The sequence below is a fragment of the Mus caroli genome, chromosome 10, assembly GCF_900094665.2.
Source record: "Mus caroli chromosome 10, CAROLI_EIJ_v1.1, whole genome shotgun sequence".
Taxonomy (NCBI): domain Eukaryota; kingdom Metazoa; phylum Chordata; class Mammalia; order Rodentia; family Muridae; genus Mus; species Mus caroli.
In genome coordinates, this window is record NC_034579.1 from 22,672,954 (window position 1) to 22,698,136 (window position 25,183).

A 25,183-nucleotide genomic window follows, 5' to 3' on the forward strand; every position below is an offset into this window, starting at 1 on the left:
GCTTGGTACTCCTCCTATGTGACTGGTGGCAACATACCTCTCTACAGGGGCCCTGTGGGTGGTTGTATCTATGTCAGGAGCTAGGGACCCAGGAGGCAAGGCCCAACACCTGCTGTCCCATGCAGGTGGAAGTCACCACCCATCGGGTCAATGGGGTTCCAGACCTTTGTTCAACTGACGGGGGACCAGGCTGTCTGTGCACAGCCTACTGCCCTACAGTATATGTCTCCCAAAAAATCTTTCTATAGATTCATACAGTACACAAAATCGTGCACCTAAACAAGCTTGACGTGTATTGTTCTGGAAAGAAAAATGTGCTAGAGCTTAAAACCTTCTGGCATATTGTTGAATTCTTGATTTTTATCATTTCCTGCTCACTGTGTGTCAAACTTTTATCTTGTTGTCTTATCTAGGGTTTTAATGTTGTGAAGAGATATTGTGACAGTGGCAACTCTTGTAAAGAAAAACATTTAATTGGGGCTGGCTTACAGTTTGGAGGACAGGTCTATTATTGGAGTTGCAGAAAGCATGGCGGATAGGCAGACATGGTGCTGAAGAGATGCTGAGAGTTCTACACCTTCTACATCTTCTCAAAGCCAGCCTCCCTGGAACACACTTCCTCCAACATAGGCCACACCTACGCCAATAAGGCCACACCTTCTAACAGTGCCACTCCCTAAGGGTCTGTAGGGGCCATTTTCATTCAAACCACCACACATGCTACGGAGATTTTTTTGGCACCCTGCCTTTCTGAAGGGCCCTCGTGGCTCTCAGCTTTCTCAGAAACAGTTTTTTAAAACTCGAATTCTATCAGTGTGATTATATAATATTGTATAATCTCCCCATTTAGAATAATAAGCTTAAGGAGTCTGAATAGCTGGCTCACTCTTGGTAAAGATGCAAATGGAAGGATGAGAGGAGACATCCAGCAGCCCAGTTCTCACACGCCACCCATGTCAGAGGTCTCTGCACTTGTATACGTACTGTCCTTTGCCTTTTCCTCAAATGGTAAAGGTGATACATGGTATTCTGTACCTCTCACCATTAGTAGCTTGGTATTGTCTATAGATTCTTCAAACTTGGAGTTATTTAAAGAAAACCAAAGGATTTGTTGAGAGCAATGAAGCTTCCTCTCCTAGCTCTAAACACACTATCCCTCCTAAGATGTTTGGGATCCACTCCTAGTTTCTCCTTCCTCGTGCTTATGGTAAGCCTTATCTGATGTGATGTCCTTCTGAAGACTCTCTCCCCTATTTCATGGGTGGCTAATAGGATGCATTTTGTGTAGTTCTTCTCTTGAATCACGGCCCTCATACGTGACCTCAGCTCTCCAGAAGTGTCTCTTCCTACCTCTTGAAATCAATTGCCATTGCATCTTAACTTTATACTCTAGTTTATGTGGATTGTTTAGACTAGGAATTGTCATGGATGTAGCATGTCAGCATCTGGACTTTGGCCAGGTTGATATGAATCTGGAGTATCCAAAGTCAGGGGTAAGGACTGTTGTCAATATTGTGAAGAGTAGGGTCAGACCACAATGCTGTCAAATAGTGTCAATTCCACCTTAATCAAAAGATGAGTCAGAAATTCAGGCATAGCTTCCCAGGGGCAAAGAGGTTTCTTACTAACTGTAGTGGTTTCAATAGGTTTGGCCCCCATAGACTCATATGTGTGAATTGGCTCACAGAGAATGGTGCTGTTAGAAGGTGTGGCCTTGATGGAGTAGGTGTGGCACTATGGGGGTGGAATTTGAGGTCTCCTATGCTTCTGCTCCACCCAGTGTGGAATTACAGAGCCTTCACCTGGCTGCCTGTGGAACACAGGCACCTCCTGGCTGCCTTCAGATCAAGATGTAGAACTCACAGCTCCTTTTCCAGCACAATGTCTGCTGAATGCTGTCATGCTTCCTGCCATGATGATAATGGACTAAACCTCTGAAACTGTAAGCCAGCCCCAATTAAATGTTGTCCTTTGTAAGAGGTGCCTTGGTTGTGATGTCTCTTCACAGCCTTGAAACCCTAAGACACCCACATCTATGTGTCAGGGCTAGCTGGTTATATTTCTACAAATATACCTATGTGGCCAAGACTTTAAAAGAAATTGGAAACGAACAAGTGAGAAGTAGTGGGAGTCCAGTTAGTGTCTGTGGAGTGCAGTGGTTCATCGTCTGCCCAGTGGGGAGCAGACAGGGAGAAGCTGACATTGGATTGGTCATAATAATTATATGCAAACTATTGTGCTACTGTTTTTGCTCTGGGTTATCTGACTTAACCACGTAGTAGAGAAATAAATTCATTACTTTAGTGTAGCCATGAACAGATTGCAGTGTGTGTATTTTCTGTTGCTATTGCCAAATACCTGAGGGTGGATGATTTATTTTGTAAAAAAAGCAGAAGTTTATTTAGCTCATGGTTCTAAAGGATGGATGGTCCAAAGAGCATGGGAGCAGCCATCTGCTGACATCTGTCTCCCACTGGGTATCATAGTGCTTCCCATCATGGCAGAGTAGGGTGCTCAGTTGGCTTGAGCAATGACACCTCTTCTGTCCTTCCTCATCTGAAGTGACCAATGGTGTCGAGGGGCTCTACCTTTATGACCTTATCCAATCCCAATTATCTCTCATAAGACTGACTTACAAATATCATTGATATAAGAATTTGGTGATTAGCTTTCCAGTATTAACTTTGTGGGGAGGATGCTCTAGTAATAGCATATTTTAAAAAATATAAAAAGGCTTAATTTCCATAACAAGATGACAGTTATTAAACTAATCTCCTACCAAACCATGAAACTATTATTTTTTCCTTCCTTCCTTCTTTCCATCTTTCTTTTCTTTCTTGTCTTCCTTCCTTTATTTGCATTTGATTAAGAAAAGGTAACAGCTATAAAGTTAAACAATAAATTCCAGAATCATTGCTTTTCTTAAAAAGTTCTTAGTCTGGGAGACATCTGTGTCTCCCAGAAAGCACCTTTCCTATTGCGAGGTGACCCTTCTTCTATGACTAGTTGTTTTCTTCTTGGAGTTGTTGTTACTGTTGGGTTTTTGTTTTTGTTTGTTTTGTTTGCAGAGGGGAGGGCATTGTCAGCCAGTTCTCACTATGTAGCTCAGGCTGGCCTAAAATATATAGACACATTTGCCAGAAAGACAGGAGTGTGCCTGTTACCATCTCTAACTATACTTTTCCCCACTGATCATGGTCTCTTAGTTACATGTTGCCTAGCTCAGAAAGAAATTCTGGGAAGTTGTAGCTGACCCATTTTTGAAAAATATTTTAAAGAACACAATGACAAACCATGATGTAAACCAAAGTGTGTTGGGTCTGTGTCCCTGTTCACTGTGTGGATGACAGGTCAAGTGTAGGTGTAGCACTCTGTTTTGACCTACTTCACAAATGCTAGAGCTACGGGGTTGTTGGCAAACAGTTCATTTCTTCTAGAACACTCAACTCCTGTACAACTGTGTCTCAGCTGTCACACTGCGAGATATCTTCTGGAAGAGCCTTTGAGCCACATTTAAGTGACGTCTTTCATAAACATTTTTATGACATTTGAATATATTCTACTGTGAGACAAGTTAACTAACTGGATGACCAACTGTGAGCTATAAACCCATCTCTTGCAATAAAAGTGGCACTAATGGGAATGTCATTTACAAAAACTCTGCTCTTACTTTCTCTAATTAAGGGCCTGTTTTAATTTCATAACAAAATTGTGTATCTTTGCTTCTATTGCTCTTTTCAATGGCTTTGCTTTTGTCCTTGACTCTGTTTCAATTTCATCAACACAATTATAAACTGTTGGTCTGACTGTGGGTAGTGACACCTCTAAACCTGCCAGTTGGGACATACAAGTAAGAGGAACAAACATTCAAGGTTGTTCTCAACAGCCTAGTATAAGGTCTATCCAGGTTCTATAGGATCCTATCTCAAAAACAAAATTGTTGACGTACTCAGTGTATTTCAGATAATTTCCGGTATTAATGTTATTCGGTTTCTCTTTCTTGTAATACTCAGATATATACGTGTTGGCTGTTTATTGTGATGAACTATTAACCACAAAATTGATCATTTTAACTGTTTTTCGACCTAGATTCAGTGGCATGTAAGCTACTTTTCTAGCACCTGTTTTGTTATTAATATCTTTGTTGTTTGCGAGTTTCATTGTTTTCGAGTTTCATACATTTATACAATGTCTATTGATCATACACTTTCACCACCCCCTCCTCTACTCCCCCTATTGAATACAGTTGGGGAGATCTAGAGTCGCTGAGAAATATTCTCCTAATAATAACTCCCCATTGCTGGCAATTATGGTGCACACCTGTAATCCTAACACCAAGGAGCTTGAGATAGGACCTCCTTGACCTCCCCTTCCCTCCCCTTCCCAGCTGCTACCTCCTGTCAATGAAAGTCTTCAAACATTGTCCACTGGTTGATGAAATAAGAAAGTGAACCCTGAATTTGTTCTGCTCCTGCCTCAACGCTGGAGATTTGAACCTATGTCCTACCCCATGCTAAACAGGCTCAATCACTAGGCTATATAGACTCAGTCTCTGTTGTTTTCATTTTGATTCTCTTCTCTAAATAGAACTTACACTAGATGTAATTTACCAGTTATTCATTCATTTAACCCACACTTAAGAGTCACCCATCAATATACTTTAGAAAGAGATAAAACAGCAAAAGTCTTTTTTTTTGATATTTTCTTTACTTACATTTCAAATGTTTTCCCCTTTCCAGATCTCCCCTTCAGAAACCCCCTTTTCCATCCCCCTACCCCCTGCCTCTATGAGGGTGCTCCCTGACCCACCCGCCCACTCCCAGCCTCCCGCTCTGGCATTCCCATACATTGGGGCATCGAATACCCTCAGGCCCAAGGGCTTCTCCCACTGATGTCCAACAAAGCCATCCTCTGTCATATATGTGACATGGGACACAAGTGCCATGTGTCCCTCCATGTGTATTCTTTGATTCATGGTCCATTTCCTGGGAACTCCAGGCGGTCTGGCCTGTTGACACTGTTACTCCCTCCATGGGCCTGCAACCCCCTCAGCTCCTTCAGTTCCTTCTACAACTCCTCCATCAAGGACCACCCCCCTCCAGTCCAATGTTTGCCTTCGAGTATCCAACTCTATCTGTCAGGCACTGGCAGAGCCTCTCAGGAGACAGCCATATCAGGTTTCCATCAGCAAGCACTTCTGGCATCCACAATAGCATCCGGGTATGGTGGCTGTATTTGGAATGGATCCCCCACGTGGTCATCTTTGGATGACCTTTCCTTCTGTCTCTGCTCCACACTTTATCTCCATATTTCCTCCTGTGAGTATTTTGTTCACCCTTCTAAGAAGCACTGAAGCATCCATACTTTGGTCTTCCTTCTTAGACTTCATATGGTCTGTGAATTGAATCTTGGGTATTCCAAATTTTGGGGGCTAATATCCACTTATCAGTGAGTACATACCATGTGTGTTCTTTTGTGACTGAGTTGCCTCAGGATGATATTTTCAAGGTCCATCCATTTGCCACAGCAAAAGTCTTACTGTTCAGAGATCTTAGATTTTGACTTGGATAGGGAATTATATTAGAAGATAGTTAATTATAGAAATGTCTATAATGAAGAAAATTGAAATATCCAGTGTAAGAATAAAGAAAGGATCTCCTAAGCCTCCTGGGTACAGCATTGTGGGATTTGCTGAAACTTTTCCCAGACCCCCTGAGACAGAGTTTCTCTGTGTACAGCCCTGGCTGGCCTGGAACTCACTTTGTAGACTAGGCTGCCCTTGGACTCAGAAATCTGCCTGCCTCTGCCTCCTTAGTGCTGGAATTAAAGTCGTGTGGAACCCCTGCCCCCACTTTTTAAAATTGAAAATAGATTCTTATGGCTGGAGAGATAGCTTAGTCATTAAGAACATGTATTGCTTTTGCAGAGGACCCAAGTTCAGTTCTCAGCACTCAGGCAGCTCACAACTGCTTGTAACTCCATCTCCTATTCTCATCTTCTGTTGTTTTGAAGATTTGCAATCCTAGATGTGGAACCTCCTCACTTTCCAGCTTTTATAGGATACCATGAAAACATCTCTGACTGTGAAACTTTACTCAATTCTTCTCTAACTTTAAAATTCTTTGATTAATTCGTTGAGAATTCTTTATAAAGTATTCTAAGTTTCTTGCAGGATATCTGATCACACTGTGAACCCTGAGATTGTGTTATTACTGAAAAACACCTGTTTCTAGTTGTGGTGTGGTTCAGCCCTTAGCACTTTTAATCCCTCTGGCTGGATGGAATACAGACATGTCCTTAGTTCATGTCTTTAAGCCCAAACAATGAAGGTAAATTTAGTTTGTAGAAAGAAGCACCCATGTTGAAAATTGATGTCCAATTGAGTGGCAGACAAAGTGGCATATCAGAGAAAGATTTGACAGATGAGATTATGCCTAACTCTCATAAGAAAAGAGAGGAAAGAGAGGCTACTTAAGAGAGAACAGTGCAGGAGTAGGGGGAGGCAGTTTTACTGGGACAGTTGTACAAAGACAGGTTGAAGAAAGAACAAGTTATACACAGGTAAAAACAGAATAAACCAGAAAATGAGAAGGATCCAGAAGATTAAAACAGATGGACTGAGTTAGTTTGAAGCCAAGCAGAGAAATTCAGCCAGAGCAGAAAGAGAAGTCAGATGGGATCAGTCTGCTTGGAGTGGAATTTGAACCAAAATAGCTGAATTGAACCAGCCAGCCAGAGTTCAGAAAGAACAAGAAAGGGCAAGCTTAGTCGACAGTAAGTCTAATAGGCTGAGAACATTCTAGGCCTAGACATAATTGGATGCAGGTTAGAAGCTTCCTGTACTAGGCCTCGGTTAGCAGAGAATGTCAGTCAGCCTTGGAGAAGACAATTACAACAGAATAAAAGTTACATTTACAGATCAAGATGTAAGCTCTCAGCTACTGCTTTAGCCCTGTGTCTATAACAGCATGCCGACTGCCATGCTCCCCATGCTAGTCATGGAGTCTAACTCTCTGAAAGGGTGAGCCCCACATTAAATACTTTCTTTAAAAAGGAAAATAGATTCTTGGCTCAGTGGTTAAGAACATGCAATTCCCAGCATCCATACCAGGCAAATCACAACTGCTTGTAACTCCAGCTCTTAACCTCAGGCACATGAGCATATTCAAAGATCTACACATGTACTCATAAATAAGTAATTTAAAAATTAAAGGAAAATAGACTCTTTTCTCATCCAATATATCTTGTTTATGTATTTCGCCTCTCTTTACTCACCCCAGTTCTTCCTAGCCTCCCCTCCCTTCCCCTCCCCTCCCATTTAGATCCCCTTCCTCTTTCTCTCTTTAGAAAAGATCTGGCTTCCAAGAGATAACAACCAAACATAATAAGATAAAGTAAATATCATCAAGGCTGGACAAGGCTACCCAACAGAAGGAAAAGAGCCACAAGAGCAGGCACAAGATTCAGAGACCCACTCGTTCATATTCATATTCATATTCAGGACTCCAATAAAGATTTGTTTATTTTTTTCCAAGACAGAGTTTCTCTATGTAGCCCTGACTGTCCTAGAACTCACTCTGTAGGCGAGGCTCGCCTCGAACTCAGAAATCTGCCTGCCTCTGCTGCTCCCAAGTGCTGGGATTAAAGGTGTGCGTCACCACTGCCCAGCTCCCATAAAGATATTGAACTGAAAGCTACAACATACATGCAGAAGACTTGGTACAGAACCATGTAGACTTTGTGTTTGCAGCTTAGTCTGAGTTCACATGAGCCTCCCTCCACTGATTCAGAGGCCCATGTTCACCTAGGGTGTCCTCTGTCTTCTCTGGCTCTTTGACTCATTTCACTTCCTCTTCCTTGTGGTTCTTTGAGTTCTGGAGGGAAGGATTTGATGGAGACATCCCACTTAGAGCTGTGTGTTCCAACGACATGCTCTTTTGGTAGTGTCTGGCTCTGCATCTGTTGCCATCTGTTACAGGAGGAAGTTTCTCCAGTGGTGGCTAAATAAAGCCCTGATCTATGAGTATAGCAAAAAAGTTTTGTTTACATTTTTGTTTGTTTATGTTTTGGTTTGATTTGGCTTGGTTTTTGACCCTAGTTTCTGGGCTATCTAGTCTTTGGTTCTTGGTCACTTAAGCAGTGTTGAGTGTGGCTTCCATTTCAGGACATGGGTGTTAAATCAGACATTGATTGGCTACTCCCACAAGGTCTGTGCCTCCATTGCCCTAGCATATGTTGCAGGCAGGACAGATTGTATTATTGTCATTGTTTGGAGGGTTTTAATGGCTGCTTCTATTTCACCATGGGTTATATATCAAATTGTTCATCTTATTTTTATTTAACTTTGGTATGTGGTGACTATTGAGAATATTATCCCTTTGTTTTAAATTTTCCAATTTGTGGGAGTACATGCTTTTAAAGTATGTACTTATGATTCTCTGGATTTCCTCATTATCTGTTATGTCTCCCTGTTTGTTTCTAGTTTTGTTAGTTTCTGCCTTTTGGTTACATTGGATACAGGTTTGTTTGTTTGTTTGTTTTTTATTTTATCAAAGAATTATCTCTGTTTCATTGATTCTTTATATTCTTTTCTCTTTTTTTCTGGTCTATTGATTTCAGCTTTGAGTTTATTTCTTGCCATTTATTACTCTTGGGCATGGTTATTTTTGTTCTAGAGCTTTCAGGTATGCAAGTTAAGTTTGTTGTTTGAGAGCTCTTTAGAATTTTGGTGATGGTGGTTGTTTTTGTTTTCTTTTGTTTTTAATGTAGGCACTGAATGCTATGAACTTGCCCCTTAGAACTGCTTCCATTGTGTCCCATAAGTTGAGATATGTTGTGTATTCGTTTTGACCAATTCTAGAAAGTCTTATTTTCTTTATTTCTGTCTTGATCCATTTTTCATTCTGCAAAGCATTGTTCACTTTCCATGAGTTTGTAGACTTTCTGTTGTTTATTTGTTGATACCCAGCTTCAAACTACGATGCTCTGATAAGATGCAGAGAGTTATTTCAATTTTTTTAACTATTAAGACTTTGTGTTTGAAAGTGTGGACAATTTAGGAGAAAGTTTCATGCAGTTTAGAAGAAGGTATATCTTTTTGTGTTTGGGTGAAATGTTCTGTAAATATGTTAGCTCCAGCATATCTCTTGTTTAGTTTTTGTGTGGATGACATGTCCATTGGTGAGAGTATGGTATTAAATGTGAGGGGCACTATGTGATATAACCTATAAACATGGGTGTCCTTGTATTTGGCGCATAGATGTTAAGAGTTGAAATGTCTGGCGAGAATGTGGAGAAAGAGGAGCATTCCTCCATTGCTGGTGGGATTGCAAGCTGGTACAACCACTCTGGAAATCAGTTTGGCAGTTCCTCAGAAAATTGGACATAGTACTACCTGAGGACCCAACAATACCACTCCTGGGCATATACCCAGAAGATGCTCCAACATGTAATAAGGAAATATGCTCCTCTATGCTCATAGCAGCCTTATTTATAATAGCCGGAAGCTAGAAAGAAGCCAGATGTCCCTACAGATGCATGGATACAGAAAATGTGGTACATTTACACAATGAAGTACTACTCAGCTATTAAAAACAATGAATTTATGAAATTCTTAGGCAAATGGATGGAACTAGAAAATAGCATCCTGAGTGAGGTAACTCAATTACAAAAGAACACACATGGTATGCACTCACTGATAAGTGGATATTAGCCCAGAAGCTCAGAATACCTAACATATAGTTCACAGACCACATGAAGCTAAAGAAGAAGGAAGACCAAAGTGTGGATGCTTTGGTCCTTCTTAGAAGTGGGAACAAAATACCTATGGGAAGGAATTACAGAGACGAAGTATGGAGCAGAGACTGAAGGAAAGGCCATCCAGAGACTGCCCCACCTGGGGATCCATCACCTATACAGTCACCAAAACCAGACATTATTGTGAATGTCAACTAGTGCTTGCTGACAGGAGCCTGATATAGCTTTATCAGTGCCTGACAAATACAGAGGTGGATACTCAGCCAACCATTGCCCTGAGCACTGGGTCACCAATGGAGGAACTAGAGATAGGACCTAAGGAGTTGAAGGGGTTTGTAGCTCCATAGGAGGAACAATATGAACCAACCTGTATCCCCAGAGCTCCCAGTGACTAAATCACCAACCAAAGGGTACAAATCTCCATTTGGACCCATGGCTCCAGCTGCACATATAGCAGAGGATAGCCTTGTGATCATCAATGGGAGGAGAGGCCCTTAGTCCTGTGAAGAATCTATGCCCCAGTGTAGGGGAATGCCAGGGCCAGAAATTAGGAGTGGGTGGGTTGGTGAGCAGGGGGAGGGCAGAGGGGATAGGGGTTTTCAGAACAGAAACCAGGAAAGGGGATAACATTTGAAATGTAAATAAAAAATCTAATAAATAAAAATAAAAGTAAACACATCAAAAAGTTGAAATGTCATCTTTATGGACTTTTACTTTGTGTATGTACTGTTTCTTTTGATTAGTTTTAGTTTGAAGTCTATTTTGTTAGATATTAAGATGGCTATATCAGCTTACTTCTTAGGTTCAGTTCCTTGGGGGGGAAAAAAATCTTTTTTTTTAACCCTTTACTCTGAGTCTATTCTTGATATTGAGGTGTGTTTTTTGATGCAGCAGAAAGATGGATTGTCCTACATAGTAGGAGTAGAGTAGGTGGTGGTGGTGGTGGTGGTGGTGGGGTGTGTGTGTGTGTGTGTGTGTGTGTGAACTTTTTTATTTTTCTGCTCTGAAATAATTATCTGTGTTTTCATGAGTGTAGTTAACATCAGTTTTCTTTCTAGCAGCTTTTATAGCACTGAGTTTATATAGAGACTGTTTAAATTTGGCTTTATCATGGAATTCTTTTCTCCATCTTTGGTGATTGAAAGCTTTGCTATTTATAGTAGTCTGGGCTGATATCTGTGGTCTCTTAGAGTCTGCAGCATATCTTTCCAGATCCTTCTGGCTTCTAGAATCTTCATTAGAAGTGGGTGTGATTCTAATATGTCTTCCTTTATGTGTTACTTTGTTTTTTTCCCTTGCAGTTTTTAATATTGTGTCTTTGTTCTAAATATTTTAGTGTTCTGATTATTATGTAATAAAGGGGATTTCTTTTCTGGTCCAATCTACTTGGTGTTTTGTAGCTTCCTGTATGTTTGTAGACAATGTTCTTCTTTAGGTAAGGAAAGTCTATTATAATTTTGTTGAAAATATTTTCTGGGCCTTTGGCTACTATTCTTATATGATTCTTCTTAAGGGCATGCTACTTATCCTATTCCTATTATTTCTAGGCTTGATCTTTTCATGATTCCCCAGATTTCCTGCATATTTTGTATTAGAAGTTTTCTTTTTTTTTTTTTTAATTTCTGAAAGCTTTTAATTTATTCCCTCCCAAAAGAACAACTGCAATCAAAGGGGTTGAAAGGTCAAGATTTTATTGTCTTCATAACAAAATCTTTTTAGAACTGGATCACTTGGCCCTTTCTCTTCTTGTTGCCTCCCAATTCAAAATGCTTACATCTCTTAATAGCCAGCATCCTCTTAGATCTGCAGTTGGGCTCAACGCACTCCAGTCTCAGCACAATCTTCTTTGTAGTTTTAGCCTTTTTGCAGAAAATAGGCTTAGTCTGCCCACCATAGCCACTCTGTTTCCTGTCATAACACCGCTTTCCCTGGGCATACAAAGAATCCTTGCCCTTCCTGTACTGCGTCACCTTGTGGGGTTGGTGCTTCCCACATTTCTTGCAGAATGTCCAGCGGGTCTTAGGCATGTTCACCATGTTCGCAGGGGCGCTAGCAGCTCGGAAAGAGCAGGTTTTCTATTTTTAACATTTTCTATGACCATTATATCCAGTTTTTGTATCATAAATTCAATGCCTGAGATTCTTTCTTCTATCTCTTGTGTTTTGTTGGTGAAGCTTGCCTATATCATTTCTGTTCAAATTCCCAAAATTTTCATTTCTAGAATTTCTTCAGTTTGTGTTTTTGGGGTTAATTTGTTCTCTATTTTCAGGTCTTGAACAGTTTTATTCATTTTCTTATTTATTTTTTTTATTTATTCACTTTACATCACTGTAACTGTCCCCATCCTAGTCACCTGTCCCATACTCCTTCCCCCTAACTCCCCTTTCCCTTTTCCTCTAAGCAGGTGAGGCCCCCCTGGGTAAACCCCACCTTGGCACATCAAGTCTCTGCAAGGCTAGGTGTATCCTCTTCCCACTGAGGCCAGACAGGTAGCCCAGCTAAAGAATATATTCCACATACAGGCAATAACTTTTGCCATAGCCCCCATTCCAATTGTTCAGGACCCACATGAAGACCAAGCTGCCCATGTGCTACATTTCTGCAGGGAGGCCTAGGTCCAGCCTTTGTATGCTCTTTGATTGCTTGTTCAGTCTCTGAAAGCTACAAGGGTCCAGGTTAGTTGACTCTGTTGGTCTTTCTGTGGACTACCTATCCATTTTTCTTATAATGTTTGTTTTAGTTTTTTTCTGCATTTATTTAAAGCATTTATTCATTTTTCCTCACCCTGTTTGTTTTTCTGGATTTTTTTTAAAAAGGATTTTTAAAGTTTCCTCTTTAAGAACTTCTATCATCTTTATACAGGTAGTTTCAAGTCTTTTTCTTGTGCTTCATCCTTGTTGGAACATTCAGGGGCTGCTCTGATAGTGTATGTGGGCTCTAGTGAGGATATATTGCCCTGTCTTATTATTATTATTATTATTGTGTTTTTATGCTGGCATCTAGGCATCTGGGATTGGGATGGTTATAGGACTGAGTCTTGATTTCTGGATTTTTCTTTGTTGGTGGGTATTTTGTTCTTTGGATTCTGTTTCATCTCTGGGCAGAGTATGATGCCTGGGTCTTACATGGTAGGACATTTTCTCTCACAGTGGAGGCCACTGAAAGTTCCAGGTAAATGTGTGTCTGGTTATTGTGAGCTGACACTTAAGGATGAGGTCAGGCAAGGGGTCTGAAGGGAAGCGAATGAAGTGTCCAACAAGGATCTGTTCACTTTGTCTCCTTGGAATTTGGGAGCGGGTGGAGTGAAGACGGGTCACCCCAGAGGGTCTGTTATAGCACTGGGCATGAATCGTGGGGTTTGGATCTAAAGGAACAGACAGAGAATATCCATGGGCAGATTCCTTATTCCTCTGGCTGGAGCAGTCTGTGGGTTGGTCAGGGATGCCTGCTGGAGTTGGGAGCTGAAGTAAAGAAACAAGTTAGGAGAGGACTTTTGTGGGATCCACAGGAGATTGGGAACAGGGGGCAAAGAAGTCTACCACTGATGTTCTGATGTAGAGCTGGAGATGAGACTGAAGGATTGGATTGGGGGAAAGAGAAGAGCCTTCCTGGAACTTACAGAAGAAATGGTGTGGCAGTGAGGCCACCATGATGTCCAACAGGAATGTCAATGAACTTGCTGTGCTTGCTCACTGGGTCTTTGGGAGATTGTAGCTTTGAGATGAGAACAAGTATGCTCCTATCACTTCTTGATATTTCCACAGCCACAGCCTTGCTTTGAGATGTCCTCACTTGGGGTGGAGAAGTTTAGATGTCCTCACTTGGGGTTTAGAAGTTAGATATCAGTTGGTGTGTATTCTATAGAAGCATTGTTCTCTGTTGTGGGATCTTTAAGGAACCACTGTAGTACAGGGATTCTGGCTTCCCTTGAGTGAAAAAGGCCTACATCTTCTCCTATGTACACCGAGCACTCTCCTCCTTATCCTGGGAAAGTTGCTGCCCAGGGCCCTGACTCCTACTCATGCGCTTGACTTTCAAGACTCAATAGATTGTGGAGCTCTTACATGTTCAAAACCTGCAAAATCTGTAATCCTATTCACTAAAACTGAGCTGGCACAAACCCAAACAGGTCTCTGCAGACTCAGTAGGCTTTAAAATGTGATTGGATCTGACTGTAAATGTCACAAAGACCCTGTTCCCTTTATTTATTGTAGAAAACTTTAAGCAAAACATATCCTAGCTGTTTCTTGTCCTCTGGGTTTTTTTATTTTTTTCCTTAATGAGAAAGGGAATCAATTAGAATTGGAATTTTTTATGTTGGAAGGGATTGTTAAATTTATGGTTAAAATGTCCTTATTAACTTGGGTTTATTCCAGTTACAGAGCAAATAATTTATTTTGCCAACATAAAAAGAAAATATCCTCTGTGGTGGGACTATAAATTTTTTCATGCTTATTTGAATTTTCTGTAATTTTTTTTACTATAAATACTTAACTGCTTGTTTATTCAGGAAGTATATTAATAAAGACATTAAAATTTAATATAATAGGACATAATAAAAGAGAATGTCAATGTCTAGAACATCACAATTAATGTTTTTAGCCATGTATTTTATTCTGCTCAGAAGTCTATAATCGCTGTGTATCATTAAGTTTTCTTCTTTCTTAATACACGCTTTGCTTATGGCTTGATATTCAGTGTTTAGGGTAGTTCCTGATTGTAGAAAGGATTTCTTCTAACTGTTCCCATACTTTTTTTCCTTCAGTGTTGGATGTTAGGCAGGATTTGGGGTACAAAGAGCAGGTGTGCTAAGTGCTCATCTTGATGAGCATATGGGAGCCTATATGATATGCACTCAACATCTGAGGTCAGGACAAAGAGGCCACTCAGCACACTACCGTTCTCTCCTGTGTGCATCTCAGTCAAATCTAGCTCCAAACCCATCATTCTGTTTTCTCTGTCACTATTGATTATTGTTATCTTGCTGGACTTTATTTAAAATAAAATAGATAAATTTGTGTTTAGCATTTTTGTAGGTATTTTTCCTACATGATTTTTAAAAAAATACTCCTACATTGCTTCTTCTTTTAAAAGATACTAGGTTCTATCTTTAAAAGTTTTTTTTATACTTCTGTTATGTTTTACAATTATGAATAAATAATTTTCCCCTTTCTCTCTCCAAACCTTCTCACGTGCACCCCTACCTTGCTCTCTTTCAATTTTTTTGTATGTGTTCTTTCCTGGAGAGACTGGTGCTTTCATTCTCAACATTCATTAGTTGCCTACAGAGCTTTGTGTACAGTTGACGTCCCATGTTCTCTCCCTCAATTTTTTTTGACATGTCTATTTTTGCTGTCATGTTTAGTCAGTTATGATGGTGAGACTTTAAAACCGAAGGATGTGGAGTTGAATAACCAGAATTAATAACAAGGTGAAAACATCATCAGTATTTTCTAAATGATGACTTCTGATTGGAAAATTTGAAGGGACAGTTCTCAGTATATAGTCTATGATCCTAGGATCATATGTCCCTTACTGAATAGAATTCATGGAGCCTGTTTCCTTTCACTAATATGTCACTGAATCAGCCACTTCTAGAAGAATGTTGATAGTAAACCACAGTGGTATTAAAAGAGACCATACTGTTCACTAAGAGAGATTAAATATTTTCATATCACATAGCCATTGTTGCAAGTGTCCTAAGAAATTGTCCTTTACTGAGACTGTGGAGGTTGGCCAGAACTCCCATTAGTATCCTGGTTTTGGGTTCAACAGAAAGAAAGCTTTAGGTTATAATGTCAGTTATCTTTTAAATATTTTGATAACTGTATTTTAAAGGAGTTGAGTTCATTTTTTATCATGTTCACTTCAGTTAAGAATGTAGTCTTTTGGGGCTGGTGAGATGGCTCAGTGGGTAAGAGCACCCGACTGCTCTTCCAAAGGTCCAGAGTTCAAATCCCAGCAACCACATGGTGGCTAACAACCATCCGTAATGAGATCTNTAATGAGATCTGGCGCCCTCTTCTGGGGTGTCTGAAGACAGCTACAGTGTACTTACATATAATAAATTAAAAAAAAAAAAAAAAAAAAAAAAAAGAATGTAGTCTTTTAGCTGGGCGTGGTGGTGCATGCCTTTAATCCCAGAACTCGGGAGGCAGAGGCAGACGGATTTCTGAGTTTGAGGTCAGCCTGGTCTACAAAGTGAGTTCCAGGACAGCCAGAACTACACAGAGAAACTCTGACACACACACACACACACGTATTCTTTTCAGATTTCACCAGATGGTAAAAGGTATTCAGAACACTGAGTTTGAGAGCCCCTGACCCTGAGATATTTGTGAGTCTTGAGAGTCCAAGTCACACTTTACAGCTCATGAGAGGCTGGAGTGAAGAGCAGAAGCCCAGCTGTTCAATTTGCAATTAGAAGTAATGACCACATAAAATTTATAGAAGTCTAGGTCAAAATGAACAAGTGTATAGCTATAACTGGGAGAGGAGTGTTTTTTTATATAGTGAGATACTTTAATATAGTACTCCAAATAACACTATAAGAAGTATGGAATGGAAAATAGTAAAGATGGAGACATTTTGAATAGCATAATTAGCAAGCCTGATTTGGTGAAGGTATATGGAATCTGACACTTGAGGCATGAGACTTCTTTTCAATAAATTTCAAAGGACTGAAATGTAGGCTCACCATTCCAGCAAACTAGAAATGAATGACAAAAACAAACCAGAAAACTCATTTGATTGTAGTGGAGGAGGGGGGAGAGTGTGACCAGAATACATTCTATACATGTATGAAATTGTCAAGGAGTACATTAAAAACACAAAATAGAAGAAATAATTACTTGATCTCGAGTAATTCTTAATATTTAATCTAGAATAAGACCATAGCTTAATGTTTTCTGCATACATTATGACAATGTATATTGTTAAATGAAGGCATCATTAGTAAGGAATTATGTATCCTTGTAAGGGGAAAATCTAAATATCAATCAGTGACAGACACTGGAAAAAGTACAATGACATTTATCCTTAAAATATAAATTAAAGATGAGGACCTGTGAGACAGTTGGCTGGGAAAAGATTCAGTTCAGTCTTGAGTCCTACACCACAGGAGGAGAGAATTGACTTCCATAAGGTCTTCTCGGGCCTCCAAGTATATGCCATCGTAGGTGCAACTTCATACATAAATACATAGCCACACACACACTAAATTAATAAGTAGGCTCAAAAATAAATATGTATTTTTAAAGCCAAATATTAATGACAAGACAAAAATAAAATTCAAGAAAACTGTATACTCTAAAGGAGATTCTTTGAGAGGTTCAATACAATGGAAAGACTTTTCTTAGAGTAAGAAATGAAGCAATAGCACTGGTAATGAGGGGGGAAACCCACATGATATCCCTGTGCTTAGGAAGGGGGAGCTTCCATCAGTAAATTTGTACTAATACAGTTGAAGATATTTCAAATATATAGTCTGAGTAAGTATAATCTTAAAAGAGAAAAAGGAAACTCAGGAATTATCACATAAGTTGAATTTTTAATTACAGCTTCATTCGCAGGAGTACCTCAGCCCAGATGGCTTCACGGAGACACAGAACACTCAAGTTTTTGTTTTTTTTTGTTTTGTTTTGTTTTTGTTTTTTTTTTTAAAGAAGCCAGGTTCAGAAAGACAAATGTTATACTTTTTCTCTCATACACGAAACAAACATATGTGTGTGTGTGTGTGTGTGTGTGTGTGTGTGTATTATTACACACACACACACACACACATATATATATATATAACTAGGAAGGGGATCGTAAGGAGGAAGAGATCTTACAGAAGAGAAATGGCAAAAGGAATGGAAAGCATGTAATAAGATGGAAGGCCAAGCTAGCTGGAAAATGAAAGGCATTCGCCTGCTGGACACAGGGGAAGGGGGCCTGGGGAAGATCCTGGGGGAGGGGGACAAATGAGAACTAAACATAATGAATCCTAATGAATCCGAAGATGCCATGATGAAGCTTATTGGTTTGTAGGCCAACCTAAAACATGTTGATGTTTACAATGTTTTATGTGCATATTTTTAAGTGAGTATTTTTCAGACATGAGACAACAAAAAGGGGATGGAACACTGAAGGTTTTTCATGAGATCAGAATAACCATGACATCACAGGACAAAAACATGACATCACAGGACAAAAAATGACATCACATACTGAGAAAAGTAATTAATAGTCATGATATTGCAGAATAACCATGATATCACACACTCAGACGACTACCCCCAGGAGTTAATGTGATCATCCCTTGAGTGTCTTTGTAGAACAGCTACCTGAGCACGTGCAGTCCTTTTCTATTGAAGCTGTAAATAATTAACAACGTATGCAGCATTTAAAGCATTCTGGATTTATTATGTTACAGTTATGTGCACTACAAATGGAGCTTAAACCTGTGTAGGCTGTGCGCCTGCTGCAGGCTGGAGTGAAGAGCTCTGACCCTTTTTTCTTATCTGCCCAGTCACCTTTATCAGAAAAACCAAGTAGCTTTTGAGTATCGTTCTAGTCATTACTGTGTAACATCATTTAGATCTCTTCCTCTGCCTCCTCTCATTTCTAAGGATTTTTACCTTGTTTCTGATTTATATGGATATGAATATAGAAACATATGAATGTGTTTTATGGATATATAAACATATACGTATGTTTTATGGTCAGCTGATTGTCAACTTCAGTTTCTCATTGCTGTATAGTATGACAGTCACTGGTTCCAGGGATCAGGATTGTAGGGAGAAGGGAATAATTGTGTCTACTCTGACTTTGTTTACAAGCCTAGCTGCACACCAATTCGGATGAAGTAAAGAAAGGCTATAATATAGCCATTAGGCAAGCTTACTCCAGAAACCTAATGTTGATTTAACACCAAAAGAACCCACATGAATTATCACATTAGCAAAAGATAAATAAATGTCTAATTGGATATATGCAATGCTTGATAAAACACAACTTATTTTCAAATTGCCTCCACCCAAACTAGCATACATGTAAACTCAGCATTAAGGAAGCCAAGGTAGGACCATGAGCTGAAGACTACCTTGGCCTACATAGCACTGTCCTGCCTAAATAAAAGTATTCTCACATAAAAAATTGGCTAAAATTTGAAAGGCTGAGAACATCAAATGATGGCAATGTTCTGAGGTCCAACTCTTTGGAAATACTTGAGTAGTTTCTGCTAAAGTTGATGATATGTGTGCCAATCACCCAGCAAGATAGATATTCAACTAAGATGTGTGTATGTAGGTGGGTTAGTACACACCAAAGAATATTCATCATAGCAATTATAAGAATTAAAAACTGGAAATAGCTCTAATTTCGAAGTGTGATAAAGTCAATAGTATTATACCCTTAATTGCTCTGAAGCAATCAAAAGAATAAAACTCATTTAAATGTTATGCAGATGTTATAAGCATAATTCTAAGAGGAAAAGAAATGTTAAAGAATATATACTGAAGCTTTATATTTGTAGCAATTTTGGAAGACAAGTAAATCTCAACCACCAAACTAGGAATGTGTTCTTAGCTCATAAGTCCTGATAGTAGAGACTGGCTATTGATAAGGACAAGATGAAGGTTTATGGCACTGTCAATCCCCCATCTTTTTTTTTTATTTTAAACTATGGTAGAGTAGTAACTTAAATATTTGTGTTGTGATAAACTATGCCACTACACAGTTCTGGGTGGTATTGGCTTATTACAAGGGTAAAAGTATTTAGGAAGTTGTAGTGAAGTCATGTTCTTCTTTATTTTTCAGTGAGAGTGTGTTTACATGTGTGTCCATATGTGACACCAGCTAGCTAGAAGAGAGCATCAGGTGTCCTCTATCACCTTGCACCCATTCCTGTGAAGCATGGCTCTCCCTGAACATGGGACTAGAGGCCAGCGAATTCCAGTTATCTTCCTGTCTCTGCCCTCCTTGTCATTACAAATGTATGTGGGATGCCCTCTTGTTACATGGGTACTGGGATCTGAACTTGAGTTCTCATGACTTCACAGCGAGTCCTCTTTGTTTGTTTGTTTTGTTTTGTGTTTGTTTTGTTTTTAAGCAAGCTTAGTGTTTATTGAATGTGTTTTTTTTTTGTAATATAAATATGGCAAAGTAGTGAGAGGAAATGTAAAGTTAGGTGAGGGTGGGATACTGTGGAAGAACAGCTCTGGAAATGGCACCAGTACCATGGTGTACAGCTTGGGACAGGATATATAGGAGAAACATAACAGTGAATAAGCCTTTGTCACAAGGTCAATTCTGCTTGTTTTCCCCAGAGAGTAACCAATCAGTTTTCAGTCATTCACACGTAATCCAACTTTTGAAATAAACCTTTCCCACTCCGAGGCTGTGGTAAAGTCTGTGATCTCAGACTTCGGACTAGGGCTCACTGTCCGCCTCCATCTTGTGGCGTCAGCCTAACATTGCTTTTCTCCTTCCTTCCTTCCTCCCCCCCCCTCTCTCTCTCTCTTTCTTTCTCTCTTTCTCTCTTTCTCTCTTTCTTTCTTGGTTGGTTGGTTTGTTTGTTTGTTAGGTTTTCTGAGACAGGGTTTCTCTGTGTAACCCTGGCTGTCTTGGAACTCATTCTGTAGACCAGGCTGGCCTCAAACTCAGAAATCTAATCCCAGCCTCCCAAGTGCTGGGATCAAAGGCATGTGCCACCACGCCTGGCTCCGACATTGCTTTTCTTAAGAAAATGGTTTTTCCAGTCCCTGTTTGACCTGCTATAACTGCAGTGACTGGGTCTGACTCGGAATCAAATATGTCCTGCAATGCTCTGTACTGGTGTTCTATAATTATCTGGTAGTTTCTATCAGGTATATGAATGAGTGTTGGTCTCCAATGTCCATATACTTTGAAATGTAGTCTTCATAATTTTTGTGTATTTAGTTTGTTTATGTCTCCTCTTTTTCAGAGCCATGGTTGAGAGTTCTTCCCGATTGACTTGTAGAGACAGGCTCAACCCCATGGGATACATGCCACAATGTGTGCTCAATAGCAGCATTACCAGATCTTCTTCAGAAGCATTCTCAGTTTCATCCAGGATATTGGTGTGAATTTAAATCTCTCTGGCTCTTTCCTGAGAAGCCCTTCAAAACTACAGAACTCCTCATCACTCAGTCTTTGCTTCAGCAAGCCATGGCCAGATGAGTCCACCATCTTGGATAGTCATCTCTGATTCCAGAGCTTGATAAATCTTCAAAACAAAGACATAAGTGATACCTTTGTACCAAAATTTCAACACTGAGAATCCATTTCCAAGCAACAACTGCACACATGCTCAAAGATGCACCCAGTCTGGATCTGGTTGCATGGGCTAATACTTATCAAAGGACAGCGAGTACTCTTAACTGCAGAGCCATGCCTATGCTACCAAGTATATTAGAAGCCATTCTATTTGTACATTATTAGGAGTTAGTGGCACAGGTGCACAGTTTCTACTTCTAGGAGGACCAGCTCTTGAAGCCATGTTATTAAAAATAATTGTCAACAGAACCAAGGGTTCCTATGCCTGCTAGCCTTAGGATGATCTTCTGAGTGACAAAATCTAGCTACCTCACATCCAGCTGGCATGACTCTTGGCCTCTGGACATTTTCCTGAATTCCTGTCTTGTGTTTGCCTCTCTTTTGTGAACTCCTAGGATCTGCATCTTTCCTCAGATACATCAACTCAATGTATCTTAGACTAGTCCCACTGACTATCATTCTTGGGTCTTAACGGCTACTCTGTCCTTCAGGGCAACTTTTGAGTCATGGCTAGCACATTTTAAATGCTTCTTGAAACATCTGGTTGTAATTTTTCACACCCAGGATGAGGAAAGAGTTGAGATGCCAAAGCTATTGGCATAGGCCATATCTACCAAGTAGTCTAAAGTATACAAACTGGCATTAAAGTGGGGAAATTCAGCAAGAGAAGGTAACAGGTCCTGTGATCCCCCACTAGTCCATGATTGAGTAATAACAGCTCCAGTCTTATGCTGGCCCAGTATAGGCATAGTCAGCTTCTGTGGGATCATGACTGAAGTGGAGACTTGCCAGAAGGCAGCATTTCAAAGCCCTTCTCCATACCTTCTACCTTTTAGGTTCTTTTGATGGATCCTCAGGAAGAGGTGGTCTTTGTCTTTAGTTAAGTAGCCATGGGTTAAGTGATCACATCAGACTCCACAGGACAGTGATGCAGACAGCCTGCTTAGAAAAGCTCTGCCTTTGGATCACAAAACAGAAGTTGTGAATGTGAGAAAAGGGAGTTGGAGGGAAGAGTGGGAATTGAGAAGAGAGGAATGGAGATGGGAAAGGGACAAAGGGACAAAGAACCAGAGAGTATCACAGACAGATATGGAACTGTCAGACACATTGAAAAAAAATCATAATAAGATGGAGAGAAATTAAGAATAGAAATGACAGTTTTAATTTTTAGTGCATAATAGGTTCCCCATCAATATCTACTTTTAACCACAACCTGGTTTTGATAGAAAAATAGTGAGCATTATCTTCAAAAAGTTTAAACTTGAAAAGCCATTGTTCAATATAGGCTGTCAACATGAAAGGTTTTTTGCTGATTATAGATGTTTTAAAACATTGTTCATCTGTATTGCCAAATTCTATTTCAACTGTTTCAAATTACTACTGTAATTTTAGCTGCTAAGGGATTCCAAATTTGATTTGCTTGAAAGACATTGCGTGAAAGATAGGAAAATAATAACAATTAGAATTAAATTTAGAGTTTTATTAGAAAACTTGAACTCAGAAAATTTTGCTTTCAGTTCAATGTTATTAGAAACCACATCAAATATACTGCTAAAGTGTCAAATATATTCAACACTTACTGAGATTAAGACCTACAGTCTATTCATTTATTCTCATTCTGTACATTTTTCTGTTCTATTTGACACAAGGGCTGTTCCATTTTACATAAAGGGGTACTGGAAAAATCCATGGATCACACACACACTCTTTCATTCCTCTTGAGTGCACCATCTACAACAAAAACAAAACAATAAAAATAAGCAAAAAAATAAGCAAAAAAAAAAAAAAAAAAAAAAAAAAAAAAAAAAAAAAAAAAAAAAAAAAAAAAAAAAAAAAAAAAAAAAAAAACGCCAACTTATTTGAGTTTGATATCTCTTCAAATACCCATAGTCATGTAAGTCTGTGTTTGTGCATGGAAAGTACAATTAACTTAAATCCATATTCTGAGGCTTGAGGCAACAGTTCTAAGACCTGCTAATCAACACAATCTTTGCAGGCGACTTGGGCATTTGTCTATTGAGGACACAATTCCTAGAGTAACTTGAAAAACTGAGATGTGACACCATCACCTCTTGTCAGCCTACAATCTCGGATAACTATGGAGTATTGAGTATCCCAGTCCTCAGTTTCTTCATCTGTAAAATAGAATCATAGTTCATGCTGTAGCAATGACTAAACAACATATGTAAACCATTCATGCAATCTGATACATCTGAGCATTAGACACTCGGTAAACATTTGCTGTTATGTATTGGTTTAAATAACGATTAAAAACAGTTGTGTGCAAACATGATAGGCACGTGTGGAGACCAGATAACTGCTTTCAGTAGCCGGTTCTCTTGTTCCATCTTATGTGGATTTCTGGGAATGAACTCATGACCTAGGGGTTATTGAGGCTTCTCAGTGGCCTTGGCTTTCTTTCTTGAAGATCAATGTCTCAATTTTCCTTTCACTTTTTCTTATAGAATATGTTCTGGGAATTTCATACCATCCTGATTATCCTCTCTCAATAAGCATTTTTCTTGAACTGTTGCATCAAATATAATTTAGCTTTAGGATAGAGTATCATGCACACATCTTCAGGAGGTTGGGTATAGAGAGAATATCTTGTCTATTGTATGGATCCATCACCTGTCAACTAAACCCTATGACCTACAGTAAAGAGTAGAATAGAAGGTGGGATACCCAGGAGACAGCAAGCATTCTGGGAAAGAATTTTCCATTCTGGAAAATTTCCCAGGTATGGGAGATTTGCCCAGGAAGATGTGACAAGATGGACACATGGTACCTGAGGACAGGAAAGCAGCCATTTGGCAGAATGTAGATTAGAATAAATGGGATAATTTAGGTTAGTATCTAATAAAAGCTTAGGGGCTAGAGAGATGGCTTGGAGGTTAAGAGCACTGACTGTTCTTCCAGAGGTCCAGAGTTCAATTCCCAGAAACCACATGGTGGCTCACAACCATGTGTAATAGAATCTGATGCCCTCTTCTGGTGTGCCTGAAGAGAGTAACAGTATACTCGCATACATAAGTCTTAGAAGTTTAGCAATGTGGTCAAGGTATTAATATATTTTGAGTCTGAGTCTTATTTCTTGGAACATGAGGCTGGGAGGAAGAACCAGGCATCACTTCTACAGCTGGCAATTCTGAAGTATTTTAGAAGAATGGAGGTTGCAATATGGCTATAAAATTTTCTTTAGACGGGCTGGTGAGACGGCTCAGTGGGTAAGAGCACCCGACTGCTCTTCCGAAGGTCCAGAGTTCAAATCCCAGCAACCACATGGTGGCTCACAACTATCTGTAACGAGATCTGGCGCCCTCTTCTGGAGTGTCTGAAGACAGCTACAGTGTACTTATAATAAATAAATCTTAAAAAAAAAAATTTCCTTAGAGTCTTCTGTATACACACATAATCCTATCATACTTCTCCCTTAAGGAGAAGGAAGGAACCTATTATTCTCTGATGGAAAAACAAAAAGGTGTCTCCTATTCACCAATTCTCTGAGAGGTTAAAAAGAAACAAAGTAGAAATATCTGTCAACTTGCTGGACCATTAGCTGCGATTTTCTGTCGATTTAATTCTGGACAGGTTAATTTTTTCTGATTTGTCTTCCTCGTTATTCACTGCTTTCAGTATCATTGTTTTGTTTGAGTCGTGATAACCCTGTGAGTCATAACTACCGCTTTCAACTATAGCCGTCACTGATGAGCATAAGAAACGATTCTGAAATGATTGTTACCCCTTCTAAAACTTCCAAGTGGAATCTCATCTGGGGACAATGATTTAGTGTGGCTTGACTTTTGGAAGGGTGCCGGAAAGGGGTTGTAATTCTCACATCTTTCCCGTTGACTCTGGGATATTTAGCTGACATTTGAACTTGGCCTGCAAGTTGACAGCTTTTCTGATTTGATTAAGCCATGTCGATGAGGACTCATGCGCTTCTTCACAGGACAAGCTCTCTACAATAACAGTCATTGCATCTTGCCTATAGAAGTGTTTCTGCAGCTGGGCGTGGTGGTGCACGCCTTTAATCCCAGCACTCAGCAGGCAGAGGCAGGTGGATTTCTGAGTTGGAGGCCAGCCTGGTCTACAAAGTGAGTTCCAGGACAGCCAGGGCTATACAGAGAAACCCTGTCTCAAAAAA

The 25,183-nt window shown here is 39.7% G+C and overlaps 2 protein-coding genes across 3 annotated transcripts in view; one reads left to right on the top strand and one right to left on the bottom strand.

Annotated features, from left to right (window-relative positions):
* Positions 1 to 25,183, top strand: part of Arhgap18 (Rho GTPase activating protein 18) — a 221,199-nt gene that overhangs the window by 22,812 nt on the left and 173,204 nt on the right. The window lies entirely within an intron of this gene.
* On the bottom strand, positions 11,472 to 11,792 carry LOC110303937 (60S ribosomal protein L36a-like). Its single transcript, XM_021175182.1, has one exon. The coding sequence runs from the start codon at positions 11,790 to 11,792 to the stop codon at positions 11,472 to 11,474; it is 321 nt and encodes a 106-aa protein (XP_021030841.1).

Bases quoted from the DNA above. Each gene is read 5' to 3' on its own strand.
- LOC110303937 (XM_021175182.1), bottom strand. From the start codon at position 11,792: ATGGTGAACATGCCTAAGACCCGCTGGACATTCTGCAAGAAATGTGGG.